Here is a 19,162-nt window from a genome sequence, read left to right as displayed (position 1 = left end):
AGAATTAAGTATAAAACAAAGTAAATAGTCTTAAGCTAAAAAATAGCACCTGAATTATTTAACAAATGTAAAATAATGAGCTAAGGGACTAATACAAATAAAGTGATGATCATATAATAGTGCTTGGGAATATGATAGTAGGTAGTACTATAAAGGTAATTTTTTAAAGTTATAATTATAGTTTAAAATTATAATAAAAAGGGACTAATATAGGTTGTGAATAAATGAGCTTTGGAATATAATGGCAAGATTGTGAGCTTATTCTACTTTAGCACCTGAGAATAGCACCTTGATTATTTTAACAGTTGTGGATATATAAACTAGGATAGTTATATAAAGCTAAAATAAAGGAGAAAATATAAAAGGGACTAAAATTAAGTAATGGTAAGCAAAGTTAAATGGACAGATGGTAGGAATTATAATATAAACTTATAATATAAAAATACAATTTGAAATGGTACTTGCAATTGCACTAGAGTCTGGTATGGGTTGTTGACAAGATCAAGGTTATAACTATAGATTTAAATTTCAAATACCAGACTTCGACTCACAGTACACACCATAGAATGTTACCATAGTTACAATGTTACCCATAAAGATACAATCACTCTGTTGTTCGATATCTTTACTTTCTTTTAAAAAATTAATTGATATTTTAAGTAGGATATTTATTACAACTAGTGTGTTTCTTACTACAGGAGCAGTAGCGTCTTTGGAGTGCATAGAGGAGGTATCGCAGGTTGTTAGTAATCCTCCGGAACAAGCACAACAAACTGCCTGGGACACCTTCCTGCAAGGAGGTGTTTTAGTGGTGAGTGTTTGTGTGTCTGTTGTGTGTTGGTGGTTAGTATTAGTGTGTTTACCTGGAGTTTACCTGGAGAGGGTTTCGGGGGTCAACGCACCCGCGGCCCGGTCTGAGACCAGGCCTCATGGTGGATCAGGGTCTGATCACCCAGGCTGTTACTGCTGGCCGCACGCAAGCTGACGTACGAACCACAGCCCGGTTGGTCAAGTACTGACTTTAGGTGCCTGTCCAGTGCCTTCTTGAAGACAGCCAGGGGCCTATTGGTATTCCCCTTTATGTACGCTGGGAGGCAATTGAACAGTCTTGGGCCCCGGACACTTATTGTGTTGTCTCTCAATGTACTCGTGATGCCCCTGCTTTTCATCGGGGGAATGTTGCATCTCCTACCGAGTCTTTTGCTTTCGTAGAGAGTGATTTTCGTGTGCAGGTTTGATACCAATCCCTCCAGGACCTTCCAAGTGTATATTATCATGTATCTCGCCTACGTTCGAGGGAATACAGATCAAGGACCTTCAACCGCTTCCAGTAATTTAGGTGCCTTATCGTACTTATGTGTGCCGTGAAAGTACTATACTGAGTTTTGGTGGTGAGTGTTTGTGTATGTGTTGTGTGTTGGTGGTTAGCGTTAGCATGTGTGATGTGTGTTGGTGGTGAGTGTTTGTGTATGTGTTGTGTGTTGGTGGTTAGCGTTAGCATGTGTGCTGTGTGTTGGTGGTGAGTGTTTGTGTATGTGTTGTGTGCTGGTGGTTAGTATTAGTATGTGTGCTGTGTGTTGGTAGTGAGGGTTTGTGTATGTTGGTGGTCAGTGCCAGTGTGTGTGTTTGTGATGAGTGTAAGTGTGTGTTGTATGATGGGAGTGAGTATTAGTGTGTATGTTGTGTGTTGGTGGTAAGTATTAGGTGTGTGTTGTGTGTTGGTGGTGAGTGTTTGTGTGTTTGCTTTAAACAACTCAAAAATGGAACTTGCCTCTCCAAGGACAATTTCTTCGTCAAAAAACGCCACAACTCCAAGTAACCACCAAGCCATTATGTAATGACCAATCAACGTTGAGCTCCTCCCTTGTCGCCTGCAGCCACCAATCACCATCAAGAAGCAGAAATCTTCCATCCAGCAAGTTGCAGTCAGCTCCTGCAGAGTTCCTGTTGTCTACATCGTCTTTCATCATCGTCATTCAGGCTTAGCAGTTGGGTTTAGTCCTGACTCTTCTCTCTTCGACTCAAGACATTCCTCTCACCGTCTATTCTTCGCACTGTCCCCACTTGCCCCTCGCCCCTCGTGGGTCCTTACCTGTGAGTCCTATCCTATCCTAGTATATTTGTTGTGTGTTGGTGGTTAGTATTATGTTGTGTGTTGTTGGTGAGTGTATGTTGTGTGTTGGTGATTAGTGTAACTGTTCATGTTGTGCTGGTGATAAGTGATGGTGTGTAGTATTAATATTTATGTTGTGTTGATGTACTACTTGGGAGATATGCTCTGCACTATGTTCACCCCTACGTCTTTCTTCTTGAATAAAGTCTGTAGCCTTTGTCCTCCGAGCCTGCACCATGTTTCTGCTCTTCTTTGACCTCCCTAATTTTCATAGCCTTGAACTTGCTGGGGTTGGCTTAAAATTACCACGTGTGAGACCAATCCTGTTGCTTGGCCAAGTCCAGTTATAGCCTCTCATTGTCGTCTCCTCATTTTATTTTCATTGGTTTTACATCGTCATATAATAGGAATACATTAGACTCTATATCTTCTGGTATATCATTTATGGGCATTAGAAAGAACACAGTTTCCAGTAGCAAGTCTTGTGGAACTTCCACATTCCGATGCCTCTTCTAACACTTCCAAGTTAGGTATTATTTGATCCACTGAAATGCTTTCCTTGTTATTTATGTCTAGTCCTCAGGCATTTTTTAAATTCCAGCCTGGTCCATGACCAGGCCTTCCGGTGGATCAGGGTCTAATAAACCAAACTGTTACTGCTGGCTGCACGGAATCCAGCATACTAACCACAGCCCGGCTGGTCAGGTATTGACTTTAGGTATTTATTAAATTCTTCGTGTTTGAACATTTATATAGAAAAACACTGACCACCGCAACATATTCAAATTTCGGCCTAATATACGTTAACAGTATTTTTAATCAATTCTCCAATGTCATATACGAAAGCTGTTTTACAGTTTGCCAGTATCGTATGCAAGTTTTTTCACAATTTCGTTTGTATGATCTTCCAGTGGTAATCTTTCCTCAATAAGAATTCAAAGATCCCGTCAAGTGTCTGACACTTGATGTAGTGTCATATAACATTAATATCTAAATTCTTCGTGAGGCTTCTTCCATTACATGAAACTCATCATAAGTTCCGTCATCCACATAGCGCTCCGGTGGTCGTCTGGTAGATGTGTGTGTGTGTGTGTGTGTGTGTGTGTGTGTGTGTGTGTGTGTGTGTGTGTGTGTGTGTGTCAGTTACCATTTTTGTTCTGGGCACATGTCGATTAGACACTAGGCCTGTGTGTGTGTGTGTACTCACCTATTTGTACTCACCTATTTGTGGTTGCAGGGGTCGAGTCTTAGCTCCTGGCCCCGCCTCTTCACCGGTTGCTACTGGGCCCTCTCTCTCCCCACTCCATGAGCTTTATCAAACCTCGTCTTAAAACTGTGTATGGTTCCTGCCTCCACTACGTCATTTTCTAGGCTATTCCACTGCCTTGCAACTCTATGACTGAATAAATACTTCCTAATATCTCTGACTCATTTGTGTCTTCAACTTCCAATTGTGGCCTCTTGTTTCTGTGTCCCCTCCCTGGAACATCCTGTCTTTGTCCACCTTGTCTATTCCACGCAGTATTTTATATGTCGTTATCATGTCTCCCCTGACCCTCCTGTTCTCAGTAGTAGTAACCAGTTGCCGGTGACCAGTGTGCCAGTGGTTGACTCGCTACCAACCGTCTCTGCCTGAGTCACTGTCTGAACTCATATTGTGCTGACCATAGCACTATTCAAAGACCCCCTCACATATGGGTACTGTGGGCGGCCAGTCAGTTTAAGATCTTCCTGGAGCAGGAATCGAATCACACCAGACCACATGGGATCTGTTCGTTGAGCATTCTTTACATCTTCAGCACTAAATGGAGGGTCTGCAGTTACTATACTAACATGTCGCGATAAGGCATCTGCGACTACATTTGACTTGCCAGGTAAATGCTCAAAGGTGGGATTGAACTCTTGGATAGTCAAGGTCCATCTGGCTAACCTTCCAGTAGGTTGTTTGTTCTGGAATAAGGGTATCAGTGGAGCATGGTCTGTCAAGACATGAACAGAGTACTGATAAATAATGTCTCGGAAGTGCTTTAAAGACCATACTATTGCTAAAGCTTCTTGCTCAGTTACTGTATAATTACGTTCAGCCTTCGTAAGGACTCGGCTAGCAAATGCAACTGCGTTGTACTTGCCATCGGTCTTCTGAGCTAGTACGGCACCTATGCCAATTGAACTAGCATCAGTTGTCAGATAGAAGGGCTTAGAAAAATCTGGAAATTTCAAAATTGGAGCAGATGTTAGCTTTTCTTTTAGAGTTTGGAATGCTCTTTCTTGACGGAAGGTCCAAACAAAAGGAGCATCTTTCTTAAGCAACTCAGTTAGAGGAGCAGCTATGGAAGAAAAATTGGCAATGAAAGATCTATAAAAACCTGCTAAGCCCACAAAGGATCTTACGGCATCAGCAGTTTTGGGAGTTGGAAAATTTAGTACTGCAGTTACTTTACTTTGGTCAGTCGTAACCCCTCTAGGAGTGACTACGTGACCAAGAAACTTAATTTCTGATCTGAAAAATTGACATTTAGACAGTTTGATCTTTAAATTGGCTTCTTCAAGCTTACCAAGTACTACATCAAGTCTTTTCAAGTGTGTATCCACGTCTTTAGACATGACGATTACGATCTTCCCCTATCACGTTCTCAAGGCTCATGACTAATATCTTTAGAGGTCTCATAGGTAATGCACTTATGGTGTACTAAGATGACGTAATCGTCATGTCTAAAGACGTGGATACACACTTGAAAAGACTTGATGTAGTACTTGGTAAGCTTGAAGAAGCCAATTTAAAGATCAAACTGTCTAAATGTCAATTTTTCAGATCAGAAATTAAGTTTCTTGGTAGTGTGCCAGTGGTTGACTCGCTACCAACCGTCTCTGCCTGAGTCACTGTCTGAACTCATATTGTGCTGACCATAGCACTATTCAAAGACCCCCTCACATATGGGTACTGTGGGCGGCCAGTCAGTTTACGAGAGTGAGCAAGAGAGATAGGTACGGCTGTAAGGGCGCTCCCCACTTTATCTGTAATTATACGTACTACCAGCCTACGTGAGTATTACTTTACCCAATCCACGTGTTCGAACTCCCACATGATACTGTCCTCCAGTGTCGTCAGGCCGATTTCCCTTAATCTTTCTTCATAGGACATTCCCCTTAGCTCTGGAACTAACCTTGTCGCAAACCTTTGTACTTTCTCTAGTTTCTTGACGTGCTTTATCAAGTGCGGGTTCCAAAGAGGTGCTGCATACTCCAGTATGGGCCTGACATACACGGTGTACAGTATCTTGAACGATTCCTTACTAAGGTATCGGAATGCTGTTCTCAGGTTTGCCAGGCGCCCATATGCTGCAGCAGTTATCTGATTGATGTGTGCTTCCGGAGACATGCTCGGTGTTATACTCACCCCAAGATCTTTCTCCTTGAGTGAGGTTTGCAGTCTTTGGCCACCTAGCCTATACTCTGTCTGTGGTCTTCTGTGCCCTTCCCCTATCTTCATGACTTTGCATTTGGCAGGATTAAATTCGAGAAGCCATTTGCTGGACCAGGTGTCCAGTCTGTCCAGGTCTCTTTGAAGTCCTGCCTGGTCCTCATCAGATTTAATTCTCCTCATTAACTTCACATCATCTGCAAACAGGGACATTTCTGAGTCTAACCCTTCCATCATGTCGTTCACATATACCAAAAATAGCACTGGTCCTAGGACCGACCCCTGTGGGACCCCGCTCGTCACAGGTGCCCACTGTGATACATCATTACGTACCATGACTCGTTGTTGCCTCCCTGTCAGGTATTCTCTGATCCATTGCAGTGCCCTTCCTGTTATATGCGCCTGATGCTCTAGCTTCTGCACTAATCTCTTGTGAGGAACTGTGTCAAAGGCCTTCTTGCAGTCCAAGAAGATGCAATCAACCCACCCCTCTCTCTCGTGTCTTACTTCTGTTATTTTATCATAAAACTCCAGAAGGTTTGTGACACAGGATTTGCCTTCCATGAATCCGTGCTGGTTGGCATTTATACTCTTGTTCTGTTCCAGGTGCTCCACCACTCTCCTCCTGATAATCTTCTCCATAATTTTGCATACTATACACGTCAATGACACAGGTCTATAGTTTAGTGCCTCTTTTCTGTCTCCTTTTTTAAAAATGGGAACTACATTTGCCATCTTCCATACCTCAGGTAGTTGCCCAGTTTCCAGGGACGTGTTGAAGATTGTGGTAAGTGGCAAGCACAACATATCTGCTCCATCTCTAAGGACCCACGGGGAGATGTTGTCCGGTCCCATTGCCTTTGAGGTATCGATGTCCCTTAGCAGTTTCTTCACCTCCTCCTCCTCATCTGTACGTATGTCGTCCAACACTTGTTGGTGTATTCCTTGCTGGTGTCCCCATCTGGTCTGTCCCCCCAGAGTCCTTCCTGTCTCTTCTGTAAATACTTCCTTAAATCTTGTGTTGAGCTCCTCACATACCTCTTGATCGTTTCTTGTGAGTTCTCCACCTTCTTTCCTCAGCCTTATCACCTGGTCCTTGACTGTTGTCTTTCTCCTAATGTGGCTATACAGCAGTTTCGGGTCAGATTTGACTTTCGATGCTATGTCGTTTTCATACTGTCGCTGGGCCTCCCTCCTTATCTGTGCATACTCGTTTCTGGCTCTTCTACTAATCTCCTTGTTTTCCTGGGTCCTATGCCTCCTGTACCTTTTCCATTCTCTGTTGCACTTAGTTTTTGCCTCCCTACACCATCGGGTAAACCAAGGACTCGTTTTGGTCTTCCTATTATTTTTGTTTCCCTTGGGAACAAAACTTTCCTCTGCCTCCTTGCACTTTGTTGCCACATATTCCATCATCTCGTTTACTGATTTTCCTACCATTTCTCTGTCCCACTGAACCTCCTGCAGGAAGTTTCTCATACCTGTGTAGTCCCCCCTTTTATAGTTTGGCCTGTTCCCTTCAGTTCCTGTTACCTTCTCCACTTGTAACTCTACTATATAATCAAAACTCAGAACCACGTGATCGCTAGCTCCAAGGGGCCTCTCGTAAGTGATGTCCTCAATGTCTGAACTGCTCAGGGTGAACACAAGATCCAGTCTTGCTGGCTCATCCTCCTCTCTCTCTCTGGTTGTGTCCCTGACATGTTGATGCATGAGGTTTTCAAGTACCACATCCATCATCTTGGCTCTCCATGTTTCGGGACCCCCATGTGGCTCCAGGTTTTCCCAGTCGATCTCCCTGTGGTTGAAATCGCCCATTACCAGTAACTTTGCTCTGCTCGAGTGAGCTTTTCTTGCCACCTCAGCCAGTGTGTCCACCATCACCCTGTTGTTTTCTTCGTACTCCTCTCTTGGCCTCCTGCAGTTCTGTGGTGGGTTATACATCACTCCAATGACTACTTTATGTTCTCCGGACTGAATTGTACCTACAATGTAGTCTCTTTCTCCAATCATGTCCATGCCTTCCATTTCCTCAAATCCCCATCGGTGTTTTATGAGCAGTGCAACCCCTCCTCCCCCTCTACTCTTTCTATCTTTCCTCAGGATCTGATATCCTGTTGGGAAGATTGTGTCTGTTATTGTCTCAGCGAGTTTTGTTTCTGTGACTATGATGTCTGGGGATTTTTCACTGTGTGTGTGTGTGTGTGTGTGTGTGTGTGTGTGTGTGTGTGTGTGTGTGTGTGTGTGTGTGTGTGTGTGTGTGTGTGTGTGTATGTACTCACCTAATTGTGGTTGCAGAGGTCGGTTCGTAGCTCCTGGCTCCTGTACTCACCTAATTGTACTCACCTAAATGTGGTTGCAGGGGTCGATACACAGCTCCTGCCCCGCCTTCACTGATCGCTATTAGGTCCTCTCTCTCTCTGCTTCCAAAGCTTTGTCATACCTTGTCTTAAAGCTATGTATGGTTCCTGCCTCCACTACATCACTTGTTTGGCTATTCCACTTCCTGACGACTCTATGACTGAAGAAATGCTTCCTAACATCTCTATGACTCGTCTGAGTCTTTGGCTTCCAGTTGCGACCCCTTGTTTCTGTGTGTGTGTATGTGTGTGTGTTATTAAGAACATAAGAAGATAAGAAAGAAGGAACACTGCAACAGGCCTACTGACCCTTGCGGAGCAGGTCCATGTCCCCCCCGGATAAGACCAATGACTCCCCCCCAGATTAGCCCAATGACCCACCCAGTCTGGCCACCTAAACTCAAGGATGGAGCACTGCACCAGACCCAGCAGCACATGCTAGTCAGGTCCAACTCACACCCACCCACACCCAATCATGTATTTATCTAACCTGTTTTTAAAACTACACAACGTTTTAGCCTGAATAACTGTACTCGGGAGTTTGTTCCACTCATTCATATCTCTTACCAAACCAGTGCTTTCCTATATCCTTCCTGAATCTGAATTTTTCCAACTTGAAACCATTGCTGCGAGTCCTGTCTTGGCTGGAAATTTTCAGCACACTATTTACATCCCCTTTATTTATTCCTGTTTTCCATTTATACACCTCGATCACATCCCCCCTAATTCTACGCCTTTCGAAAGAGTGCAGATTCAGGGCCCTCAGTCTATCCTCATAGGGAAGATTTCTGATACATGGGATCATCTTTGTCATCCTCCTCTGTACGTTTTCCAGAGCATTTATATCCATTCTGTAATACGGTGACTAGAACTGAGCAGCATAGTCTAAATGAGGCCTAACCAAGGATATATAGAGTTGAAGAACAACCTTAGGACTTCTGTTATTTATACTTCTAGTTATGAAGCCAAGAATTCTGTTAGCTTCATTGCGAACACTAATGCACTGTTGTCTTGGTTTTAGATTACTGCTAACCAGAACTCCTAAATCCTTTTCGCAATCAGTAGTATTAAGATCTACATTATTTAGTTTATATGTGGCATGGTTATTTAACTGTCCAACATTTAGAACTTTGCATTTGTCAATATTAAACTGCATCTGCCACTTCTCCGACCATTGCATCAGTCTATTCAAATCCTCCTGGAGTGCTCTAGTGTCCTCATTAGAATGAATTGGACGGTCTATTTTGGTGTCATCAGCAAATTTGCTTATGTCGCTATTTATTCCCTCATCTATGTCGTTTATGTAAATTGTGAACAACAACGGGCCCAACACTGACCCCTGAGGTACACCGCTTGTGACGTGCCCCCATTCTGATTTCTCCCCATTTATGCAAACTCTCTGCTGTCTATTTGTCAGCCATGCCTCTACCCAGGAAAAAATTTCTCCTCCTATTCCGTGTGCCTTAAGTTTCCTCAATAGCTTCTGGTGTGGAACTCTGTCGAAAACCTTATTGAAGTCCTTATACACAATATCATATTCATTACCATGATCTACCTCCTCAAACACCTTAGTGAAAAAAGTTAGTAAATTCGTAAGACAGGAATGCCCCTTTGTAAAACCGTGTTGAGATTTATTAATCAATCTGTGCCTATCAAGATGGCTACGAATTGCTTCGGCAATTATTGATTCCATAAATTTTCCCACTATGGAGGTAAGGCTTATTGGTCTATAGTTCGAAGCCAAGGACCTGTCACCTGCCTTGTAAATAGGAATTACATTTGCCATTTTCCACTTATCAGGCACTATGCCAGTTTGTAGTGATATGTTAAAAAGATTAGCCAAAGGTATGCTAAGTTCCTCTTTACATTCTTTTAACACCCTTGAAAACAGTTCATCAGGGCCTGGGGATTTGTTAGGTTTTAGTTTCTCTATTTGTCTGAGGACCATGTCACTAGTTACCGCAATCGTACATAGTTTATTATCATCCTGTTCTACATAATCTATTATTTCAGGAATATCGCTAGTATTTTCCTGGGTGAAAACTGAGAGGAAGTAGGTATTTAGAGTTTCACACATATCCTTATCACTGTCAGTGATCTGACCAGAGTTACTTTTAAGTGGGCCAATCTTGTCCCTAATCTTACTTCTGTATACCTGAAAGAACCCTTTTGGGTTAGTCTTTGAATCCCTTGCGACCTTAGCCTCATAATCCCTTTTTGCTTTTCTTTATTTCTCTCTTTAATTGAATATATTGATTCCTTAACTGCCCATCCCCTCTTTTGATACGCCTATATATGCCTCTCTTTTGACCAATGAGATGTTTTAATCTATTGTTCATCCATTTGGGATCATTTTTGTTAGATCTTATTTCCCTACTCGGAACAAAAGTTGTCTGGGCAGATAGAACTATGCTTTGAAAAACGTCATATTGGCAACCAAGATCACCTACCTGACCCATAGTCAGGACATCCCAATTTAGCCCACCCAGGTAATTTTTCAGTCCCATGAAGTCGGCCAAGCGAAAATCTGGGACAGAGATTTGATTGCAGTTATCTGGGTAATTCCATGATACATTGAAACTAAGTGATTTGTGATCACTTTCCCCAAGCTCATCATTAATCTCAAGATTATTAATTAGTGAATCTTTGTTGGCAAGAACCAAGTCAAGCAGATTGTTGCCTCTAGTTGGTTCTGTCATAACCTGTTCTGAAAAACAATCCTGAACCGTATCAAGAAAGTCACTAGACTCAAGATTTCCTGTTATATTGTTCCAATCAATTTGTCTAAAGTTAAAATCTCCCATTATCACAACATTTTCATATCCAGATGACTTATGAATTTCGTCCAATAACAGCTTACTGCACTCCCTATCAAGGTTTGGGGGCCTATAAATGACACCCAAAATTAATTTGTCACGTCCCTCGAGAAACTGTAGCCAAACAGATTCTGTGTTCGATGTTTCTAATCTTATATCATGTCTAAGACAACAATTTAAATTTTCTCTGACATACATCGCCACACCACCACCCTTCCTGTTGACCCTATCAGTGTGGAATAGTTTATAACCCTGTATGTTGCATTCAGAAGGCATTTCTCTATCTTACAGGTTGAACCAGGTCTCTGTTATACCAATAATATCTATAGTACCTACACTTGCAAGTAATCTTAGCTCATCTATCTTATTTCTTAGACTCCTACTATTTGTATAGTAAACCTTAAGGGAGCTAGTCACTCGTTGCCCTCTACTATCTCTCTTTGTTTGTTGATCAATTGATTTACCATTACTAGCAACTTTATTTTGAATATTGTCTTTTAAACATATCCCTGAGGTATCCCGGTAATAACTGCTGTTTTTAACCCTAATGCTGCAGCCTGATTGTTTCCCACAAACACCCATACCTCTATAATCTATCAGTTTAAATTCCTAGACAAGTCATCAATTACCCTCTCAATTGAATTGGCTAATGCAACCACTCCATCCCCAGAGAGATGAACCCCATCCCTTGCATACATATCGCATTTGCCAAAGAATAGGTCCCAGTTATCAATGAATGGGATTGCAAGTTCCTTGCAGTACCTGTCAAGCCAGCAATTTATACCAGTTGCCCTAGACATCCATTCATTGCCCACTCCCTTTCTAGGCAAAATGCTACATATGACTGGGATCCCTCCCTTAGACCTAACTACTTCTATGGCTGACCTGTACTTATCCAGCAGCTCCTCTCTCCTGCCCTTCCCAATGTCATTACCCCCAGCACTAAGACAGATAATGGGCTTGTTCCCATTACCTGCCATAATATCCAACCTGCTGACTATGTCACCAACACCAGCTCCAGGAAGACACACTCTCTGTCTGACCTTTCTGTCTCTGTTACAAAATGCATGGTCCATATATCTTACCTTAGAATCACTATTAAAATATTCTTACCTTGATTAGCAGGGGAATCAGTGGTACCTTCATCCTCACTAACCACTAAAGTACACTCGTCTTGGAGAACAGAGAATCGATTTCCTATCTTCTCTATTAACTCTCCTCATCTTCCTTCGTCCTGAACTGTGAACCACTTGCCACTTAAAGTGGCTGCCACTATCACTGCTGGTGACCATTCCTTCCTTACCAGCTAAATCCTTCTCACACTCGCTCCCAAACTCATCTATGCGAAGCTTCAGCCTCCTATTTTCCTTCTGAAGAAGTAGAATCTCCTTCTTCAACACTTGAACCTGAGATTCTACAACACTACAACAAGCGATGTTACCCTCCAGCCGGAGGGCCCAAGAAAGAAGACAGAAGAAAGAAGAAGATGACGACACCCCCAACCGGGGGCCACAGCAGGGTCACCATATGGAGAAGACCCGGGCCGGAAGTACCGGCAAACCTCTAATGAATGAATGAATGAATGAACTACAACAAGCCATGGTGCTTGGTAACAGCCCACGCTAACTCCCAAGAGCTTAGGCAGGTGAACATCAAAATGGTATACAATACCGACAGGTTGTTAGGTAAGACACATATGCAACAGTTAGACAACTTTATTCCGAAACGTTTCGCCTACACAGTAGGCTTCTTCAGTCGAATACAGAAAGTAGGCAGGAACAGTAGAGATGTGAAGACGATGTAATCAGTCCATCACCCTTAAAGTCGTAGAATTTGAGGTTGTCAGTCCCTCGGCCTGGAGAAGTTCAGTTCCATAGTCAGGAACTATCTGAAGATCAAGCGACAGTGCGGAGACTTAAATACTGTCGGAAGGAGAGGTGCAGGGTAGTAGTAGTAGTAGTAGTAGTAGTGAGAGGCAACTGAGAGGTCATGTCCCTCTCAGATTCAACCCTTCTCACTTGAAAAGCTTGTCCAAGGTGTTTTCTGTACCAAGATGCCACGTGTTGCAGTGTCTGACAAGATGAACATCAAAATGGTATACAATACCGACAGGTTGTTAGGTAAGACACATATGCAACAGTTAGACAACTTTATTCCGAAACGTTTCGCCTACACAGTAGGCTTCTTCAGTCGAATACAGAAAGTAGGCAGGAACAGTAGAGATGTGAAGACGATGTAATCAGTCCATCACCCTTAAAGTCGTAGAATTTGAGGTTGTCAGTCCCTCGGCCTGGAGAAGTTCAGTTCCATAGTCAGGAACTATCTGAAGATCAAGCGACAGTGCGGAGACTTAAATACTGTCGGAAGGAGAGGTGCAGGGTAGTAGTAGTAGTAGTAGTAGTAGTAGTGAGAGGCAACTGAGAGGTCATGTCCCTCTCAGATTCAACCCTTCTCACTTGAAAAGCTTGTCCAAGGTGTTTTCTGTACCAAGATGCCACGTGTTGCAGTGTCTGACAAGATGAACATCAAAATGGTATACAATACCGACAGGTTGTTAGGTAAGACACATATGCAACAGTTAGACAACTTTATTCCGAAACGTTTCGCCTACACAGTAGGCTTCTTCAGTCGAATACAGAAAGTAGGCAGGAACAGTAGAGATGTGAAGACGATGTAATCAGTCCATCACCCTTAAAGTCGTAGAATTTGAGGTTGTCAGTCCCTCGGCCTGGAGAAGTTCAGTTCCATGGTATACAATGGTATACAATACCTGTCGGTATTGTATACCATTTTGATGTTCATCTTGTCAGACACTGCAACACGTGGCATCTTGGTACAGAAAACACCTTGGACAAGCTTTTCAAGTGAGAAGGGTTGAATCTGAGAGGGACATGACCTCTCAGTTGCCTCTCACTACTACTACTACTACTACTACTACCCTGCACCTCTCCTTCCGACAGTATTTAAGTCTCCGCACTGTCGCTTGATCTTCAGATAGTTCCTGACTATGGAACTGAACTTCTCCAGGCCGAGGGACTGACAACCTCAAATTCTACGACTTTAAGGGTGATGGACTGATTACATCGTCTTCACATCTCTACTGTTCCTGCCTACTTTCTGTATTCGACTGAAGAAGCCTACTGTGTAGGCGAAACGTTTCGGAATAAAGTTGTCTAACTGTTGCATATGTGTCTTACCTAACAACCTGTCGGTATTGTATACCATTTTGATGTTCATCTTGTCAGACACTGCAACACGTGGCATCTTGGTACAGAAAACACCTTGGACAAGCTTTTCAAGTGAGAAGGGTTGAATCTGAGAGGGACATGAGCTCTCAGTTGCCTCTCACTACTACTACTACTACTACTACTACCCTGCACCTCTCCTTCCGACAGTATTTAAGTCTCCGCACTGTCGCTTGATCTTCAGATAGTTCCTGACTATGGAACTGAACTTCTCCAGGCCGAGGGACTGACAACCTCAAATTCTACGACTTTAAGGGTGATGGACTGATTACATCGTCTTCACATCTCTACTGTTCCTGCCTACTTTCTGTATTCGACTGAAGAAGCCTACTGTGTAGGCGAAACGTTTCGGAATAAAGTTGTCTAACTGTTGCATATGTGTCTTACCTCACAGCTTAGGCAGGTATGACCACACGTGACCACTGACCTCAGCGCACTGACCACTGACCTTGATTTCTATGCTACCTTATAATTATTGTTATTATTATTATTATTATTATTAGTATACCTTAATTCAAATGCTCGAAGTTCCTTCACTATAACTGGCTTTATCTGACCTATAGGGTTGCCCGGGAGCGCAAGTCAACCTCACTTGTCCAGCTCATAGTTTTTTCTTCTTCGGAGCTCAACACCAGCCAACAGAATGGGTAACCCTAACCTGTAGTCTGGGTTACTGGACACTAACATGGCCGAAGGTGAACCAGTCTGAACATCTTCTAAATGGGTGTTATCAGGGTAAGTATGTTTGCCATGGAAGATGTTGATGCTAGGATTAACGAATTCACACCAGGGTGCTTATTTGCCTTACCTGAGTGTGTGTGTGTTGGTGATCTGAGGATCTGTGTTGCCAGGTGTGTGCATACTCACATATATGTACTCACCTATATGTGGTTGTAGGGGTCGATTCACATCTCCTGGCCCAGTGTGTGTGTGTGTGTGTGTGTGTGTGTGTGTGTGTGTGTGTGTGTGTGTGTGTGTGTGTGTGTGAAAGAGAGTGTGAAAGTCAGAGTAAGAATACATGAGAGACAAACTTATTTATATAAAAAAGAAGATATAAAAAATTCCAGTGTTGTTTATCAGTTCACCAAACAACCACCGTCACTTACAGAGTCCAATTGCTCCTGGGAATACACCTGGAAGCAAAAGGTAAATATGACGCTAGGTGCTGAGGTGGAGCTCTGGCTACGCTCGCCGGACGATTACAACATTACGCGCTTGCTCGGGGTTTCGAACCTGTCACTGAACGGCACTATCATTGTTGAGGTGAGTGGTGAGGCAAATGTAAGTCGAAGCAAATTAAAAAAAAATAGACTCTTTACCCAAATACTTTTAGTATAAAACGGTTCCAAAGAAGATAATCCTACTATTATAATTATGTAAAGAATGTTTGCATGATATAGATTATGTTACGTAAAGATAGGAAACACAGTAAGCAGAGTCAGGCTAAGGAACATTTGCTACAACAAATATGTCAAAACCCTAGATCAGTCCACAGTCTTCCCTGTGTTTAATTCATCACCGTGATAGTGTAGTGAAGAAAATTCACACATATTACAACATGCATTTACTAATGCAACTTTTTGACCTCTTTAGAGCCTAATCAAGTCATCATGAATCAATAAGGTTCTACACAGAGCGATTTGTTGCCTTGTTAAAAGTTTACTTTGCGACATATCTTCTTCACCGTTGTCGTCAGTACACTGATATTAGTTGAGGAACATTAGCACGATGTTGCTGTACCCTGTGTCGTTATGTTAAACAAAATAGCACCGGCCATTATGATCAAGAGGTAAACATAAGCTTTAGGCGAACTGATTTTCCACTCAGTTGTAAGCCGAGAGATGAGAAGAGGACGAGGGAGAAATGAAGTACGTCCTTCATGGCCGCTTACTACTCCAGCCAGTCATAGCAAGATGGTACTACATTTGATTATTTTTGCAAGATGTATGTTGACTACATTAGTGTGCAAATTAATTAGGACAGGAGTAAATTTTGGGATTATCTCATAATATGTCTTAGTTTCCGGCTTAAATGTGGTTTGGGTTCTTTTCTTTTCAAGAGAGTTTGCTATCGACTTCTGGCAACCGTCCAACTGTGGTGTAACGCTGAGACTCTCATCAGTGCTACAACAGCTGTTGTTCTCAAAGTCTATTCCTGCAGGCGTGCTTCGTGAGTGAATACGGTTTTTGCCAAATTCTCCCCTGTAATTCATGATTATTGCTGAAATTCATGAGGAATGTTACACCTAGGAAATGTGCAAGTATTGTAGCTCTTAAAAAACATGCTAATTTGAATATCAGATCGCCGAAAATTTGAGCCTAGCTAAGCCAACTGTTGGTCGGATTCTGAAGAGAGCTAATGACACTGGTGATTGTGGAGTTCTGCGTCGAGGAAGAAAATGCAAGACAACTCCTCACGATGACAAGTTTATTATAAAAAATAGTAAGAAGGGTCCCAGCAAAACCAGCAAAGATCTACAGAGAAATCTGGAGTAAATGTTGATTCTTCAACTGTTCAGCTGTTCAACTGGCGTAAACGTTGATTCTTCAATTGTTCAACGAAGGGTCCTTGAAGTTGGCAGAACTGCCAGAAAGCCAATAAAGAAATAATTGACTGCTGTTATGAAGAAAAACACGGCTGCGGTGTGCACTCGTTTATAAGGGATAGACGACAGATGAATGGAAAAAATTTATATTGTCAGATGAGGAACATTTTGGAGTACATGGGGTACATAACAGTGGTAGTGACGCGGACACATTCAACAAGCGCCAAAACACCCACCGAAGATGTTTTGGGGTAGTTTTATTGCTAAACGCCCTGGATGGCTTGTTATTGTTGAGGGAACGATGAACAGTGACAAATATTAGGCAGTCCTGGAAACTTTCCTGATGGAAAGGGCATCTTCCAGCAGGACCTTGCTCCATGCCACAGTTCCAGAAAAATTCTGACATTTATCGATGAGAGTGGGTAAAGCATTCTTAATTGGCCTGGAAACTCGCCTGACCTCAACCCAAATGACAATCTATGGGCAATAACTAAACGCAGGATCGTGAAACAGGACTGTTCAACTGTGGAGAAGCTAACTGCTGTTATTAGGACGTTGTACCACCACGAAGACCTTGCCAAAATGTGTTCAACGTTGGTCGATTCTATGCCAAAGCGTGTAGCAATAATTATGAAAGCAAAGGGTAGTCATATCTCTTATTAAATTAATTATCTGTCATATCATTGCCTTGTATTTGTCAAATAAAAATTAATTTCCAAATATATATGTTACCAGAAAGTAACAATTGTTTTTGATGGATATGAAGCAGATCCAACCACATATAATACGCCATATCTTCGTTGAACGAGAAGTACTATTTCTTGAAGTGAACTTTTCTATGGGATGACCATCAAGATAAAGAAGGTAATCTTCTCGACCAACAACACGGAGGTTCAGTATCATTTTCGGTGAGAAGATGCAGTAAAGTGGACGCACAGCTGTTCATGCAGGTGATGCCAGTTTGTTAATAGTCCAAACAGAAACAAATATTTGCTGTCATCTGTGCCGCTACCTTCATCGAAAAAGACACGCACTTCATACCGCTTTACTTTAGTGCTGACCTCAGTTCTTGCTAATCTGTTCGTTGGTTCAAACGATAAAAAATTCACCAAGACGCAAAAAATCTGGAACGTTCATTGGGCGTAACGCGCGGAGTCTAAAGATGTTCAGGGTGATTGCCACCTTGAGGTTTTATTTTTCGTTATATATCGTCCGATTTCATTCATTTATTTTACTGTTTGAATAAGGGTGCATAAAACATGGTCATGTAAAGTTTCATTAAGATCGATCAGCAAATTAATAAAAAAATATACTGAGAAATTGGATTTGGCAGCAAACGGGCACGCACTGGCACTGCCAAGAGTCTTTGAGACACTCCATACTGATAAAACAATGCTAAACCGATTTTATAAGATTTTGTTCGGATTTTTAACTTCAGAGGGTTAGCCACCCAGGATAACCCAAGGCTGTGCGTTATCGAGGGGCTGTTTTTTTCCATTGAGGTGAATAAGTTTATTCAGGTATACACAAATACAGTTACATAGATCATCATACATAGCAGCATATGTGTAGAGAACCTGGGATAACCCAAAAAAGTCAGAGTGACTTATTTCCATTGGGGTCCTTTTAATACCCTATTATGATACAATGTAGGAGATATCTTATTATTATAGTATAAAGGATATACAGTATATTAGGAATAAGGTAAACAGAGTTATTTAGATTTACATGTGTGTTACGCAAAAAAAAAAAAATATAAAATCATTCTCTTTCCTTTCTGTGGCTACATTCATTAGGTACCTTTTGGTTCTCGTGAACTTGGTCGTGCTATAACTGACTTTGACATGTGAAGGCAATCTGTTCCATTCTTTTATTGCTTTATTATTCCTTTATTGTAGGATGCGACGTACACCAGTCGACTAACACCCAGGTACCTACTTGCTAGATGAACAGGACAATAGGTGTAAGGAAACGCGTCGAAATGTTTCCGCCCCATCGGGAATCGAACTCGGACACCTCAGTGTAAAGCGAGAACCTTGCTAGCCAGGCCACGGGGCCTGGTAAATGCTATAATGTACTTTATTTTCATCTCTCCCCCCAAAAAGGTTAGCTGATCTTGACTCTATCATCATTACTGATTCTATGTCATCATTGAAGGCTCTTGACTCATATAATGACTCCAACAACATTCTCATTGGAGAAGCCAGGTACAGATACTCAAAAATTAGGGGCAAAGGAATTAATGTACAATTGCTATGGATCCCATCACACATTGGATTACTCCTTCATGATAAAGTTGATATGTTAGCCAAGAAGAGTACCCAGAAGGAGAATGTAGAATATAACTTTGGTATAACTGTGTCTAGCATTAGGAATAATATTAGGAGAGAAACAAATAATGAAAATGATTGTTATAGGAATGCAGTTAGAAGCCTGAGTAGATCTATAACCCACTATGATAACATGAACGTAGATAAGTATGTTTATGGAGCAACTTGCAATGTGAACAGACTGACTGATGTTGTAGTAGCCAGACTTAGGCTTGGTTACAAGTACTTCTGGCAGTTTGGGAGACACACAGATGATGATCAAACTAAATGTAAATTATGTGATCAGGCATATGGTCACTCTCTTGAACACTATGTGCTTAATTGTCCACTTA

At 42.1% G+C, this 19,162-nt stretch overlaps 1 protein-coding gene across 1 annotated transcript in view; it reads left to right on the top strand.

The window, feature by feature from the left end:
* Positions 1 to 702: 702 nt before the first annotated feature.
* LOC128687182 (mucin-12-like) overlaps positions 703 to 19,162 on the top strand; it is a 46,052-nt gene continuing 27,592 nt past the window's right edge. Inside the window, exons 1-3 of the mRNA XM_070092572.1 lie at positions 703 to 811; positions 14,519 to 14,690; positions 15,064 to 15,218. Of these exons, the coding sequence (XP_069948673.1) occupies positions 15,108 to 15,218 (111 nt within the window). The 5' untranslated portion in view covers positions 703 to 811; positions 14,519 to 14,690; positions 15,064 to 15,107. The remainder of the gene's footprint in view (positions 812 to 14,518; positions 14,691 to 15,063; positions 15,219 to 19,162) is intronic.

The sequence above is a fragment of the Cherax quadricarinatus genome, chromosome 40 (genome assembly GCF_038502225.1).
Source record: "Cherax quadricarinatus isolate ZL_2023a chromosome 40, ASM3850222v1, whole genome shotgun sequence".
In the NCBI taxonomy this organism is placed as follows: Eukaryota; Metazoa; Arthropoda; class Malacostraca; order Decapoda; family Parastacidae; genus Cherax; species Cherax quadricarinatus.
Note: the sequence above shows the minus strand (reverse complement) of the source record. Positions and strands in the feature narration are given on the sequence as shown.